Source organism: Urocitellus parryii, chromosome 4, assembly GCF_045843805.1.
Source record: "Urocitellus parryii isolate mUroPar1 chromosome 4, mUroPar1.hap1, whole genome shotgun sequence".
Classification (NCBI taxonomy): domain Eukaryota; kingdom Metazoa; phylum Chordata; class Mammalia; order Rodentia; family Sciuridae; genus Urocitellus; species Urocitellus parryii.
This window is the reverse complement of record NC_135534.1, coordinates 60,010,743-60,027,044: the sequence shown is the minus strand read 5'-3', so window position 1 is coordinate 60,027,044 and position 16,302 is coordinate 60,010,743. Positions and strand designations below refer to the sequence as shown.

General features: G+C 36.6%; 1 protein-coding gene across 1 annotated transcript; it reads right to left on the bottom strand.

The window, feature by feature from the left end:
- Positions 1 to 9,313: 9,313 nt before the first annotated feature.
- On the bottom strand, positions 9,314 to 11,648 carry LOC113177856 (olfactory receptor 56A4-like). The gene is made up of 2 exons (XM_026382368.2): positions 11,400 to 11,648; positions 9,314 to 10,018 (listed from the first exon to the last, which is right to left on the bottom strand). Exons 1-2 carry the CDS (start codon positions 11,646 to 11,648, stop codon positions 9,314 to 9,316), a joined length of 954 nt encoding a protein of 317 aa, XP_026238153.2.
- Positions 11,649 to 16,302: the final 4,654 nt, after the last annotated feature.

The following is a 16,302-nucleotide window of genomic DNA, read 5'->3' as shown; positions in this document are numbered from 1 at the left end:
CAAGGGCAACTGACTCTCTGTTTTCCTAATGTAGGATGACTTGCTAATTAGTTGATGGAAAATTGGGCTGAGACCCATAACTTGGAGACAAGATCTTAAAATAAAGGTAAGTACTAATTCTGAAATAAGTTTCTGACTCCTTACACTTTAAACCCAATAACTTCTTCCAAAACACACATGGAAAAAAAGAAAAAAAAATTTCCAACATCTTTCTGACCTTTCAATGATTCCCTAATATTTATGATTCTATTTTGTCTAAAATATATGAACTCAAGACGATGAATACTATAGTAGAGAATTAACTCCCAGTTAATACTAAACTAACATCTTTAAACATTTAATTTAAAAAAAATATAACTGGATATTAGTGGCCTTGATAATCACTTGCTATTATAAATATTACTATTGTTATCCCATCTGCATAATGCAACTGTGAAGACGACGATAGTTTAAATGTCAGCATTGACAGTGGTTAGAATCCATAATCACTTTCATTTTCCTCTAACCAGACCAATACCTTTTTCTCCCCTTCCTCTTTTTCAAGCAAAGCCCCTTTTCTGTTGGCAGAATCCTCAAAGGAATAAAGCTCCTGTAAAACTTAAGGACCTATGGAGTAATGAGTTTTTCTGGGTTAGAAGGAATTACCATAGAGATCCTTCTCCTTAATGTCTTTGCACTACTGTCTGTGCTTGAAGTTCACATGCAGGATTCACAGTGACTCCACTTGTGATCTGTGGACAGGACTCTACTACAGCATTCTCATATGTTACAATATCAGAAAGCACCCTAGAAAGGACACTTAAATATAATTGGGTCTCTTACCAATGAGGCACAGGTTTCCTAAAGCAACTTCTTCCTTCCTGAAACTTGGTTAAAGAACTTGGTAAGTATAAAGACACATAGAACAATTGGCAATCATTGAGAAAATCATATGGTATTTAGACAAAAATATAAAACAATCTGGGACCTATGATTATTAAAGAATATTTTATCCTATGTAAAAAGACAGGAAAAAACAGGGTACAAATCCAGACACAGTGGTGCATACCTGTTATCCCAGATATGTGGGAGGATGAGGAAGGAGGATGGCAAGTTCAAGAGCAAAACAGTTCATCAAAATTAAGAGATATAAAAAATAGGTTCATACACATTCAGGGAATGACTCAAAAAAGAGAAAACCTGTGATGTGAGATAGTGAGTTCCATGTTCTGCATTGTGGTGCTTGAACAACCATAGATGACTTCTGTGGCTAAGAGGAACTCAGAAGTATCACTCACCTTCAGGATCCTCTTCTGTCACATGAAGGCCGAAAACTAATTGTTTAAAATGGCAGAAGACATTCTTACCAGCTTTCTGTATTTTAAACAGGCTCACAGTGAACTACATTTAAATCCTGGAAAATGTACATTGTAATTACTTTTATCAATGAATAATAAAAATAATAGCATTATAATAAGCATTAATTGTTTAAGTTAGGAGTTACAGAAATAATCGCATCCTAATTTTTATGTATTACCTTAAATCTTGCCTTAAACAGATTTTCACAATTCTCTACATCAATATCTGAAGACATAAGATATATGGAATACTTCATAACCTAGCATTCAGTAAGGAACAGATATAGAAAATCTCATCCTTTGAACAATGGAACACATAGAGAATGTTAAAATGAAGGATTTGTCAGTAACTTTTTAATGTACATTTATTTTATTTATTTATTTTTATATGGTGCTGAGGATCAAACCCAGTGCCTCCTCACACATGCAAGGCAAGTGCTCTACTGCTGAGCCCCAGCCGAAGCCCTGATTTGTCAGCAACTTTAACATTGCCAGGAATTAGCCACTCTTCTATGTGCATCTGACAGATATCTAAGGAAATATTTAACTAGAGAGTGATAAGGAAATATTGATCAAAATTGCAAAGTGTCCACAGCACAGCAGTAGCCCTGCAGGTCAAATTTGGGGACCAGCTATTTTTTTGTCCAAAACATATTCAATACCTAATAAGTGTCACACATTCTTTGTGCTGAGTATAGGGTCATGAACAAGACAAGATATATGTATATTCTGAAGGGAAATTTAGGACATTAAGTAAGGAAACAAATTTTAAAATTACTTCAGAAAGTAGTACATGCTATAAGAAAAAAAAAGATGTTATAATATCTCTTTCCATCAGAAAAGCCAGAAGAAAGACACTTTGTGGTAATTTCATTCTTCTTTATAATTGAGTAAAACTCCATGTGTAGATATGCCAAATTTTCTTTATTCATTCATCTGGTGGCTTGCATCTTGCCAGTAAATAGAAGGAACTGGAGAACATAACACTAAGTGAAATAAGCTAAACTCAGAAAGCCAAGGATTGAATATTTTCTCTCATATGTGTAAGGCCGAGAAAATAAGGAGGGGATGTGGGCAAGGAAGACACAAGAAAATGGAAGGGAAATTCAGTGGTGCAGATAAGGAAAGGGGTGGAAAAAGGGAGGAACTGTGGAATTAAGTTGACCAAATTATGCTGTTTGCATGTGTAAATGTACCATGGTGAATTACACCTTTATATACACCTATAAGTATTAACTTATAAAAACAATAAATTTGTGCCGGGAGAGGCTATAGGAATAAGAATTGGAGATCTGGAGGGAGAAGGAAAGAGAGGGAAGAGGTACTGGAGACTTAAATGGAACAAATTATAATCTATGCATGTGTGATTATATCAAAATGAACCCCACATTATGTACAGGTAATATTAAAAAGGCCAATTTTCATGTGATTATTAAGAATGTGATCTCTATATAGTACAAGATAATTATTTATTTGGGTTTGTCTCTGTGTCTTATATTCTGGACCACACATCTACAGCTCTGATTTGGTGCCAATATCATGGCACTTTTGTTACTATAGCTCTGTAGTATAATTTAATGTCTGGTATTGTGATGCTTCCTACTTCACTTTTCTCACTAAGGATTGCTTCGGCTATTCTGGTTCTCTTAATTTTCCAAATGATTTTAGGAGTACTTTTTCTATTTCTGTGTAGAACATTATTGGAATTTTAAGAGGAATTGCATTAAATCTGTATAGTACTTTTGGTAGGGTGGCCATTTAGACAATATTAATTCTGCCTATCCAAGAGCATAGGAGATCTTTTATCTTCTAAGGTCTTTGCCTAAATTCTCGTTCAGTTGATTGATCACTGATGTCTAGGAAAGCATTTGATTTATGGATGTTAATTTTATACACTTCTACTTTTCTGTATTTATCAGTTGTAGAAGTTTTATGATGGAGTTTTTTGGGTCTTCTAAATATAGAATCATGTCATTGGCAAATAGTGATAGTTTCAGTTCTTCTTTTCACATTCATATCCCTTTAATTTCTTTTTTGTGTCTAATTGCTCTAACTAGTTTCAAGGATGAAGTTGAATAGAAGTGGTGAAAGAGGGCATTCTTGTCATGTTCCTGTTTTTAGAAACAATGTTTTCAATTTTTCTCCATTTATTATGATGCTCTCCTTGGATCTAGCATTAACAGCTTTTACAATGTGGAGGTCTGTTCCTACTATCTCTAGTTTTTCTAGAGTTTTGAACATGAATGGGTGCTATATTTTCTTAAATGCTTTTTCTGCATCTATTGAGATAATCATGAGATTGTTGTCTAAAAATCTATTGACATGATGAATGCTTATAGCAGCTCAATTTACAATAGCTAAACTATAAAACCAACCTAGATGCACTTCAACAGATGAATGGATAAATAAAATGTGTTGTATATACTCAATGGAATATTACTCAGCCATAAAGTGAAATGAAATTTTGGCATTTGCCAGTAAATGGATGAAACTGAGACTATCATACTAAGTGAGTAAGCCAATTCCCAAAAACCAAAAGCCAAAAGTTCTCTCTAATATGCAGATGTTAACACATAATGGGGTGGGGAATAGAAGTACTTTGGATTAGACAAAAGGAAATGTAGGAAAGAAAGGAGGATTGAGAGTAGGAAAGTTAGTAGAATCAATCAGACATTACTTTCCTATGTTAGTGTATGTTTATTTATGAATACACAATCAATGCAATTCTCCATCATGTACAACCAGAAGAATGGAATGGGATGGAATGTTGTTATACATATACAAAATACATTATAGTGTCATGTATGAATAAATCAAAAAAAAATTTAAAAGAACGATTTCTGTGAAAATTATTGTTCTCTCTCTCTCTCTCTCTCTCTCTCTATATATATATATATATATATATATATATATATATATTCAAAACACATTCTACTGTCATGTATAAATAAAACAAAAAAATTAAAAAGAATGGGATTTCTGTGAAAATTATTTTTGAACTAAAATTATGCATATTGGATGTTTATCATTTGCACATAAAGAGTAAATCTGCGTCAGTAATATAGGACAGTAAATACAAAATCTAAGCCTAGAATAAGTGGAAGTCCAAGGAGTAGTGGACATCCCAGCAGGATGACAGGATACAGTCATGGGAAGCGAAAGGCAGAAGACAGTAATTGGAACCTGAGGAATTCTGACTACAGGTAGAAGGACCTATTTCTCTAAACAAAGTAGCCCTGATCATGAGAAGGTGACTTTTAAAGCCCAGACCTGGCAGATGACTGAAAGTCAATGCAGAATATTAGAATGGGAACATGGGTCAGAAGCAGAGATCCCTTACTATGAACCAGAGCCCATATAAAGGAAGAGACTAGGCCTTAAAATCTGTATTCTTATTGTTATATTGGTATTAGAGAAGGAATACTATAACCCAGACACATTATATCTTGGATAAGTTTAATTATTATGGTGCTCAACTCTAAAGCATACACCACAATTATTCCATCCTTATTACTCCTTAACAGGATGCATCAAAAGGCAGATCTCAAGCAAATGGTAGAAAATTATTACAACTGGATGATGGTTTTGATTAAAGGGAATCTAAAACAATCACCCATCCAAACATATTTTATGAGGAATTCTTGGATGGAGAGCAAGGGGTGGGATGGGGTACACATTCAGGGAGTCTTCTTAAATTCTTTCTGTGGAATAAGTATTTAATATCACATTGTTGGTGGTGTCTCTTTAAAGCTTGCTTTAAAAATACATTTTCCATTTTAAATATAGAAAGTCCATTTCTCTGCTACATTACACTAATTAATACTTTTAATATTATAAAATAACATATGTTTTAATATGTTTGCTAAAACAACTATATGAAATGTCATCAATAAGCAGTACTGTCTTTTAGAATGAGACTACAATTGACAAATCCCTTAGTAAGAACAAATGTCTTGACAGAGGCAAAAATCACTTATTATATAGCATTATATCTAATGCTATATGTTACAGATGCAAAGAATAGTGAGTTCACAATCTATTGGTAGTAGCAAGAAACTGTAAATTCAGGTTATTCAACAGGTGAAAAAGTTTCTTAAGTGAAGGCATGGAAATTAGTGATCCTAAAATCAAACTTCTAATTGAAATTAAAATACCATCCTTATTAAAAAAAATCTACCTTGTTCTTGGATAGGCACTATTTTAAGATTGTCAAAATGACCATACTACCAAAAGCACTATACAGATTTAATGCAGTTCCAATCAAAATCCCAATGACATTCCTCATAGAATTAGAAAATCAATCATGAAATTCATCTGGAAAAATAAGAGACCCAGAATAGCTAAAACAAAACATCCTTAGAAAGAAGAGTGAAGCAGGTGGCATTACTACATCAGACCTTAAAATATACTACATTTTGGGAACAAATTTTACCACATCATATGGAACACTAATCTCTAAGATATATAAAGAATTCAAAAATTTTATCACCAAAAATACCACAAATAAGCCAATCAATAAGTAGGTCAAGGAACTGAACAGACACTTCTAAAAAGATGATATACAATTAATCAAAAAATTATGAAAAAATGTTCAACATCTCTAGCAATAGAGAAATGACAATCAAAACTACTCTAAGATTTCATCTCACTCCAGTCAGAATGGCAGCTATTAAGAACACAAACCACAATAAGTGTTGGTGAGGATGTACGGATAAGGGCACACTCATACATTGCTGGTGGGATTACAAATTGGTGAAACCAACCTGGAAATTAGTATGGGGATTCCTTGGAAAATGGTGAATGGAATCACATTTTACTCAGCTCTCCCACTCCCCAGTTTATACTGGGGACTTAATAACAGCATACTATAGGAACACAGCCACAACAATGTTTATAGCAGCACCATTCACAATAGCTAAATTGTGGATCCAACTCAGATGCCCTTCAGTAGATGAATGGATAAAGAAAATGTGGTATACGTACACAATGGAATATTACACAGCATTAAAAGAGAATAAAATCATGGCATTTGCAGGTAAATGTATAGAAGGAAAACAAATGCCAATGTCTTCTCTGATATAAGGATGCTGATTCATAATGGGGATGGGAGGAGGGAAACATGGGAGGAATGAACTTCAGATAGGGAAAAGGGGAGGGAGGGCAAGGGAGGGAGGATGTGGGTAGGAAAGATGGTGGAATGAGATGTACATGATTATCCCAAATACATGTATAAAAACACAAATGGTGTGAATCTACTTTGTGTTCAACCAGAAACATGAAAAATTGGTTCCACTTGTATAATATGAATTGGATTGCATTCTGCAGTTGTATATAACAAATTAGAATAAATAAAAATTAACATTTATAAATATCATTTCTTTTTTTTTATTGGTCGTTCATAACATTACATAGTTCTTAATACATCATATTACACGGTTTGATTCAAGTGGATTATGAACTCCCGCTTTTACCCCGTATACAAATTGCTGTATCACATCAGTTACCCTTCCATTGATTGACATATTGCCTTTCTAGTGTCTGATGTATTCTGCTGTCTGTCCTATTGTCTACTATCCCCCCTCCCCTCCCCTCCCCTCCCCTCCCCTTTTCTCTCTCTACCCCTTCTACTGTAAATCATGTCTTCCATTTGTATTCTCTTGACTTACCCCTCCTTACCTCTTATATGACATTTTGTATAACCCTGAGGATCGCCTTCCATTTCCATGCAATTTCCCTTCTCACTCCCTTTCCCTCCCACCTCTCATCCCTGTTTACTGTAAATATTCTTCTCAAGCTCTTCGTCCCTACCCTGTCCTTGTTTACACCCCTTATATCAAAGGAGTCATTTGGTATTTGTTTTTTAAAGATTGACTAGCTTCACTTAGCATAATCTGCTCTAATGCCATCCATTTCCCTCCAAATTCTATAATTTTGTCATTTTTTAATGCAGAGTAATACTCCATAGTGTATAAATGCCACATTTTTTTTATCCATTCATCTATTGAAGGGCATCTAGGCTGGTTCCACAGTCTTGCTATCGTGAATTGAGCTGCTATGAACATCGATGTAGCAGTGTCCCTGTAGCATGCTCTTGTTAGGGCTTTAGGGAATAGACCGAGAAGGGGAATAGCTGGGTCAAATGGTGGTTCCATTCCCAGCTTTCCGAGAAATCTCCATACTGCTTTCCAAATTGGCTGCACCAATTTGCAGTCCCACCAGCAATGAACAAGAGTGCCCTTTTCCCCGCATCCTCTCCAGCACTTATTGTTGTTTGACTTCCTAATGGCTGCCAGTCTTACTGGAGTGAGATGGTATCTTAGGGTAGTTTTGATTTGCATTTCTCTGACTGCTAGCGATGGTGAGCATTTTTTCATGTACTTGTTGATTGATTGTATGTCCTCCTCTGAGAAGTTCAGGTCCTTGGCCCATTTATTTGTTATCTTATTGTCTAATTTTTTGAGTTCTTTGTATATTCTGGTTATTAGGGCTCTATCTGAAGTGTGAGGAGTAAAGATTTGTTCCCAGGATGTAGGCTCCCTATTTATCTCTCTTATTGTTTCTTTTGCTGAGAAAAAACTTTTTAGTTTGAGTAAGTCCCATTTGTTGATTCTATTTGTTAACTCTAGCGCTATGGGTGTCCTATTGAGGAATTTGGAGCCCGATCCCACAGCGTGTAGATCATAACCAACTTTTTCTTCTATCAGATGCCGTGTCTCTGATTTAATATCAAGCTCCTTGATCCATTTTGAGTTAACTTTTGTGCACGGCGAGAGATAGGGATTCAGATTCATTTTGGTGCAAATGGATTTCCAGTTTTCCCAGCACCATTTGTTGAAGATGCTATCCTTCCTCCATTACATGCTTTTAGCCCCTTTATCAAAAATAAGATAGTTGTAGTTTTGTGGATTGGTTACTGTGTCCTCTATTCTGTACCATTGGTCCACCCGCCTGTTTTGGTACCAGTACCATGCTGTTTTTGTTACTATTGCTCTGTAAAAACATACCCTGCTCATGGATAGGCAGAACTAACATCATCAAAATGGCGATATTACCAAAAGTTCTCTATAAGTTCAATGCAATGCCAATCAAATTCCCAACAGCATATCTTGTAGAAATAGATAAAAGAATCATGAAATTCATATGGAATAATAAAAGACCCAGAATAGCAAAAACAATACTAAGCAGGAAGTGTGAATCAGGCGGTATAGCGATACCAGACTTCAAACTATAAATATCATTTCTGATGACTCAAACTTCTATTCTAAATTTTATCTTATCCTGATAAACATCAGTTGCTTACTTTTCCTTCTTCACTCAGATACTTCAGTCATTTCTAATATACAGTCATGAAAAGACTGGTACAGAAATGAAGTTCATCAAATGCTGATCTTCTGATATTATGGACCAAGGTAGCTTCCCAGGTAATGGAAATTTCACTATTTCAATTGCTCTTGCTAAAAGCCAAGGTGTCCTCCTTTCATCCTTTCCAGCTTTCACACTCTTCATATAGACTATCTGGAAATATGGTGGACCCATAACTTCAATATTCACACACCACCTTAACCTTAGTCATTATTATTTTTAACATAAAATTATTCAAAGAAAGGATTTATTGTTTTCCCAAATCCTGTTCATTCACCATGTTCCATTGAAAGTGCTTCTTCATTGTTGTCTATAAATTAAATGCGACTTACTCAGAATGCATATACTGAAAAGAATATAGAAAATATGAAAAACTTATTTAATGACTAATTGAGAGATTGTGGTGGTACAAAGCAAAATGAAGCATGTAATATATACCTAAATGTGGATTTAGCACATATTTGTAAAGAGAGAATGAGGATGAGTATTTTGAAAGTAGTTTAGAAAGTTTCAGATGAAGATGAAGATAGACCCATGGATGCCATATGATATCCCTTGAGATATTCAGATGAAATCAAGACATGTCCAGATTTTTAGAGTGCCTGATCTTGGATTCATATCTCCCAAGCCCAGGATTTGAATAATTTGATGATCCCCTGCTTAATTTCCTGGGTACAAACTCCATAAACAATGGGGTTGAGGGCTGGTGGGATGAGGTGATGCAGGACATTGAGAAGAATAGGTACCTCTGAGGGTATCTTCTTTCCTGCCTTGTTTGTGAAGATGAAGACTAGCAACAGTGTATAGAAGAAAAGTATAAGAATGAGATGTGAACCACAAGTACTCAAAGCCTTGGTGGTGGCACCTCCCAACTGCAAACTTGAAACAGCCCTCAAAATGAAGCAGTAAGACAGCAAGATGAGCACCCTGTCAGAACCTAGAAGGCACCAAACACTCATGAATTGATAGAGCTTATTGAGGTGAATATCCCCACAGGAGACCTTGGCTACAGAAATGTTGGCACATATACAGTTCTCCACCACGTTGCTGGCACAGTAGTTGAGCCTAGCAGCCAGGACTGGAGTAGGAAGTGGGCCTACCAAATTGCAGAAAATAATGAAGATGGCTGCATTGATGACAAACTGCTCTGTGATGATGGAGGAGTAGCACAGTGGGTGGCAGATGGCCACATAGCGATCATAGGCCATGACCAGAAAGGTGGAAGATTCCATGGGGAGGAAGGTATTCATGATGAACATCTGCAGGAAGCAACCTGAAAAGCTGATGGTCTTCATGTTGAACCAGAAGATGAGCAGAATCTGCCAGAATCATTGTTCTCAAATACACTGTATATTCATTGTCATCTTAGAGCACCTAACTCTTATGAAAACACTCAGAAGGTTTGTTAAAACCAACCCACCTTCAAACCACAGCCCACAACACCCCAGGACAGTATCCTTATTTCAAATTCTTTCTAAGCCCATCTCAATCTCAAAAGTCTAACTTATACCCTTTCCTAATTCTAGAAACCAACCTTTGGTTTTAAAAAACATGTGTATTTGTAGCCCTGTCCTCTCCTGATCTCTATGGTTCTTACCCAAACTCCAGTAGGCTTATCTGCCTATCACAGGAATTTTCAAGAAGTCCCGCCATACACATAAGAAACCTTTTACAACAATGTTTGCTATCACAGTACATGATGCAAATATACCTCCAATTACATTTAGAAAGAAAATTCTAGAGCCCTGGAGTGTAGGAGGAGAATAATTCAGATGTTATGATAGGTAAGAAGAAAATTTAAATTTTAAATATCACTTATATATTGAGAGATGATCTGTCCACTGGAAATAATAAAAACTTAAAAAGATATGAACATAAAAATTAAGAGGGCATATCTCTGTCGGATCTGGTGTAGTGGTTTTCCTTTAGGGTGGGAGGATTTATAGAAGCAAAACAACATGCTGTGTAAAGAAAAAATGTTGAAATCTGGAAAACAGTATGTAAATTCCTTAGAAAATTTAGAATGGAACTACCATTTGACCCAGCTATCCATTCCTTGGTTTGTATCCAAAGGACTTAAAAACAGCATACTACAGTGATGCAGCCACATCAATGTTTATAGCAGCTAAGTTCACAGTAGCTAAACTGTGGAACCAACCTAGATGCCCTTTAATAGGTGAATGGATAAAGAAACCGTGGTATATATACACAATGGAATATTATTACTGAGAATAAAAGAGAATAAAATCATGGCATTTGCAGGTAAATGGATGGAGTTGAAGAATATCATGCTAAGTGAAGTAAGCCAATCCCCCCCAAAAAACCCCAAAGGCCAAATGTGATTAGTGGATGCTGATCCATAATGAGAGGAGAATATGGGAGGAATGGAAGAACTTTGGATAAGGAAAAGAGGAGGAAGGGAAAGGGAGAGGGCATGGGGCTTGGAAAGATGGTGGAATTAGATGGACTCATTACCCTAGGTACATGTATAAAGACACAAATGGTGTGAATCTACTGTGTATACAACCAAAGAAATAAAATACTGTGCTCCATTTATATACTATGAATCAAAATACATTCAGCTATTATGTATAACGAATTAAAATAGGAAGGAAGGAAGGAAGGAAGGAAGGAAGGAAGGAAGGAAGGAAGGAAGGAAGGAAGTTGACTGTCTAGAAGAAAGTCTTTGGAGGGTCTGACCTTGGGGATGATTGTGAGGCAGAGGATGACATTCAGCACAGAGAGGATGGCAAGCAGGTAGTACATGGGCTCATGCAGAGATGCTTCCTGCCAGATGGTCATTAATAAAACAAAGTTGGCCCCCAGGGCCAAAACCAGGAGAGGAGCCAATAGGATAGAGAGCCAGTGCTGTGTATCTTGCATGCCTGGAAAGCAGATCATCAGGAATTCAATCACCTGTGTCCCTGTGTTTTTGGAGGATAATGCCATGACCATCAGGTGAGGCTGGAAATGGCTAAAAGAAAAGAGTCAGCAATTATAAATAGACTCCTAACTAATCTGTGTGGCTCCATTCTAGGCATTCAGTTTTATCCACAATTCTACTGAATAATAGTCCCATTAAGTTTAAATTAGACTATATTGTTTAAATTGTTTTCCCATAGTACTCAATACTTTAGGGGTAAATAATAACTCCTTTCACATGACTATGTCCCAGATCCCACAATTCATTGACACACATTTAGATTAGCCACACCAATAGGACATGGTTTACATTCTGTTATTTTGTGTATATCATGTCCCTCTGGAATCCAATATTTTGCCCTCAAAAAGTAACATCTCCTTGTTCTATCCTTATCTTCACCAAGATTGTACTTCCTAGAAAGATTTTCTTATTACTCATCTTTAATGCCTTTCATTTTCAATGTTCCCCTTTGTATGATCCTCAAATACTCCAAGAATATAGCTAGCAAAGCACTAAAAAACCGTGAATACACTCATGGATGTTTCCAGTTTTCCAAAAAGCCCATAAATGGAATTTTATCTTTTTATCATAACAGAGAAACATACTAGGCATTTAGTAACATAATAGACATTCAATAAGAATATTTCAGACATATGATACTGGTTATTGAAAGCACCATAATGCCTTAAAAATCATCCTCTCTTATTTAGAACCTCTGTATCTTGTTTGCCTAAGCACCATTGCTTAGCACTCAAAAAAGTATGAATGATGTAGGAAAGAAACAATTTAGCAGTGATAAAAAAAATCAAAACAAAGCTTGGAATGATGGCACATGCTTATAATCCCAGTGGGTGGGGTGCCTGAGGCAGGAGGAGCAAGTTCAAAGCCATCCTCAGCAAAATCGAGGAGCTAAGCAACTCAGTGAGACCCTGTCTCTAAATAAAATACAAAATAGGGCTGGGAATGTGGCTCAGTGGTCAAGTGTCCATGAGTTCAATCCCTGATACCCACCCCCTATCCCAAAATAAGACAGTTGTCTTGGGCTTGGAATGTGGCTCAGAGGTAGATAGAGTCTAAACAACTCCACTTTGATCTCAGGCACACAATTCCTGAGAATAAAGGACTCTCTTTTTAGACAACCACAATGTTTCACTGAGCCTAAACCTTACCACATAACAATAACTTTATACAATGGACTTTCTTAAGAGCTACACAAAAAAAGCTCCTAACATTGCAGATTGCAATTTAGTATGTAACTGAGAGATAAGCTGCATAATGTTACTAGTCTGTAACCTGCCTAGTAATACAATGAACAATAATGTACTACTGATGCCAATGACCTAAAAGTAACTTATTGACATAAATAAAGCTGGCAGCTTGGACATTCTGCCACTCTGCCATCTTTCGTGCCCCTGCATCTTGTCTTTGTGTCTCTTATTATTTTCCTTACATTCAATCCCAAGTACCCTCACCCCACAAAGACTCCAAGCAAGTTAAAGGTGAAAAATATAAATACTAAAGACACTTGTGTAATAGCTTTTTTGAGTGTGAATTTGCTAAGTATCAAAAAAAATATTTGTTTGAGGGAAAGGAGGAAATTAGGAAATGAAGTTTATCAGACAAAGAGAAACTGAAGGAATACATAACCATACCCTAGACATAATGCTCCACAAACTGGAGCCCTTTTCTCTATAAATCTCCTTAACTAGCCAGGAACTGACTGGAGAAGTAGTTGTCAAGTTCTTCTGTGTTCTCCTCAGAAGCACGGAGAACATCTTTGCTTATAGTTGGATCTGGAGGGTAAATTGTTATGGGCCCCTAGGATGTAAGATGCAAAATATTTCCCAAAGTTTGAAGCTCTTATTTTTTTCTCAATATATAGTGTGGGCATCTCTTCAGAATTTTCTTTTCATCAAGAACATTGGTTACCAAAGGAGAGTATGCATCAGAATCACCAAAGAACTTGTTAAAAACACAGATTTCTGGGAACAACCCAATTCTGTAGATGTAGGATGATATGGCTTTCTAACAAGTTCCTAAGTAAAGCTGATACTGCTTTTCAGGAATAGGACTTCAGGAATGACCTAACTTCTCATTTAGGTTAACCTTAATCCAAGCCATCTGTCTCAGTTCATAGAGCCTCAGCCACAGCTCTGCTCAGCTTCAGATATCAAATTGGCCACCTCCCCATGACCTTCTGTTCTTACAGTTCTGTTCTTACTCCACAATTCTGGCTTTCTGATTTGAAAGCTGTCTTCCTCCCATGGATTCTCTGAGAATACTATAAATTTCTTTTTCATGGTTTTGTCTCTCTGACTAGTTTCATAACTTAGCCATCTCTCATAGGAGGATCAAAGATCATTAAGGTCAAGGACAAGGCTTCCTTCCTTTTCCCTTCTGGCAGTTGGCACAAATTCAGGTGCTTGCATTATGCCTCTAATAATCAAAGAAGGAAACCTTCTGTGCCATCATCCTCCCTGTCAGTGATAGAGCATGAGCTAAGCTGACCTACATCCTCACATGCTCATGTTTCTCTAATATCACTGATCTCCACAGAGTACAATAACATTCTGTGAAATAAATAATGAAGAAAGTCAAAAACAAACTCAAAGTGTCACTCATGCTTTGTTTGGAAAACATCCAATGTACTTTTCCCAAAAAATACTTAACAGAGAAAGTCTTCTCTACCCAGCACTTTTGACCATCCAGTGCTTTTCAGGCAAGGTGTGGCTCCTTGGCTTCTTGCTAACCCTATGCTTGTGGCTTTGGCCTCTGGATCCATTTATGAAAATGTTATGTGGATAAAGCCATTCTCCTGTGACCAGAAAGACAAAGCATTGGTCTTTAGGCTCCCATGGGCTCTTGTGTCCCTGTAGATACACAGACATTTCCAAGATGAAAAGGGAGATTTCTGCATTTATATTCAAGTGGAGTAAGAAAAGTAATCAACTTATAGTCTCCCTGGAGGTGACTGAGAGTTACATAAACTGTTTACAATGGGAAGGCATATCACCCAGGAATATGGAGGATATATCTAAGAGAACCTTTAAGAAGAAAAATTTCAGTAGACTTACAAAACATACCTCATCTAACACATAAAAGCTGCATTCTTGAAAAAATTGTTAAATGGTTACTTTGTGATCATTTTCTTTATCATTAATTTTTACTAAGTTCTATAAATATCTTACACAGGGAAAAATATATTAATTTAGGAAAAAAATTTACACAATTTTTGACATTCCTTTAACTTGCATATATTTCGTTAGACTATAATATGTCAATGAGATAAGTTATTATTTCTAAGGTTTTTATCAACAAATGAATAATAAAACACTGAATGAAAAACTTGTTAATCTCCATGCTGGTGAGACTGAAAATCAGTGCAATTACTATGGAAAACTGTATGGAGATTCCTTTGAAAGCTTGGATTGCTACAACCATTTGACCCAGTTATCTGACTCCTAGGTTTATACCCAAAGGACTTAAAATAGTATACTATAGTGACACAGCCACATCAATCATTGTAGCAGCTCCATTCACAATAACTAAACTCTGGAACCAACTTAGGTGTCCTTTATCAGATGAATGGATAAAGAATCTGTGATATACATACACAATGAACTATTACTCAGCCTTAAAAAAGAAAAAGTATGGTATTTGCAGTTAAATGGATAGAATTGGAGAATATCATGTTAAGCAAAATAAGCCAATCCCAAAGACTCAAAGGCTGAATGTTTTCTGTGATATGGGAATGCTGAATCATCATAAAAGGAGGGAGGGCTAGAGAAGAATAAAGGTACTTTGATTTAAACAGAAGGGAGGGATGGGGATATGGGGGATGAAAAAATAGTAGAATGATTACACGACCAGTTATATTCTACATAATGTACAACCAGAAGAATGAGAAGTTATACTCCATTTATGTATGATGTGTCAAAAAGCATTCTCCTGTCTTGTGTAACTAATTAGAAAAAAATTTTAAAAAGTTTTTAAAAACTAACTCAGTTTTGAGTTTCCAGCACTCAACACTCCTAAATCCTAGAGAACAGGAGAACTGAAATACAGAATCCATTAAAGAATTTACTGGGGTCCTGGATTATTCTGTGACAATGAGAAGTCTGAACTTCAGAGCAGTTTCAGATTTCCCAGATCACCGAAAGGAGATTTCCTAGACCAGCCCAGGATGTGCAGGATGATTCAGGGGTCATAACTAACACAGGACAGAGGTGAGCCCCTGTTTAGGTGTGGGTGGCACTACCTGCTCTGCCTCCCTGCCTAACCACCCATACCTGAGGGCAGGATCCCCAGCTCCACGTGCCTCCTGCCAATCTTCATGCCAACTTTTTGTTGTTCCGGGTGTGACTGGAGCCCTCTGGGACATGAGATTGGAAATAATACCCTACCTTCCCAGTGCCCTGTCCACAGTCACCGTCCCTGCCTTGGGTAAACATCAAGAATGGACGCTCAAGGTAAAAGTGAGAGAACCAGCCATGAGCCAGTCCATGGGATTTCAGGTGGGGAAAATGAGGTCAGACTTGGGGCTTATCATTTGAGGGGCAGACTGTTGAGAACTTTTGTTGTTCTCAGAGCCCTTGGGATGGGGTCATTTCTTGGCCTGGTTAGTGTGGTGCTGAGTCTCCCAGTGCCTCTGGTTTAGCGTCTCTTAGTTTTATTTCCTCC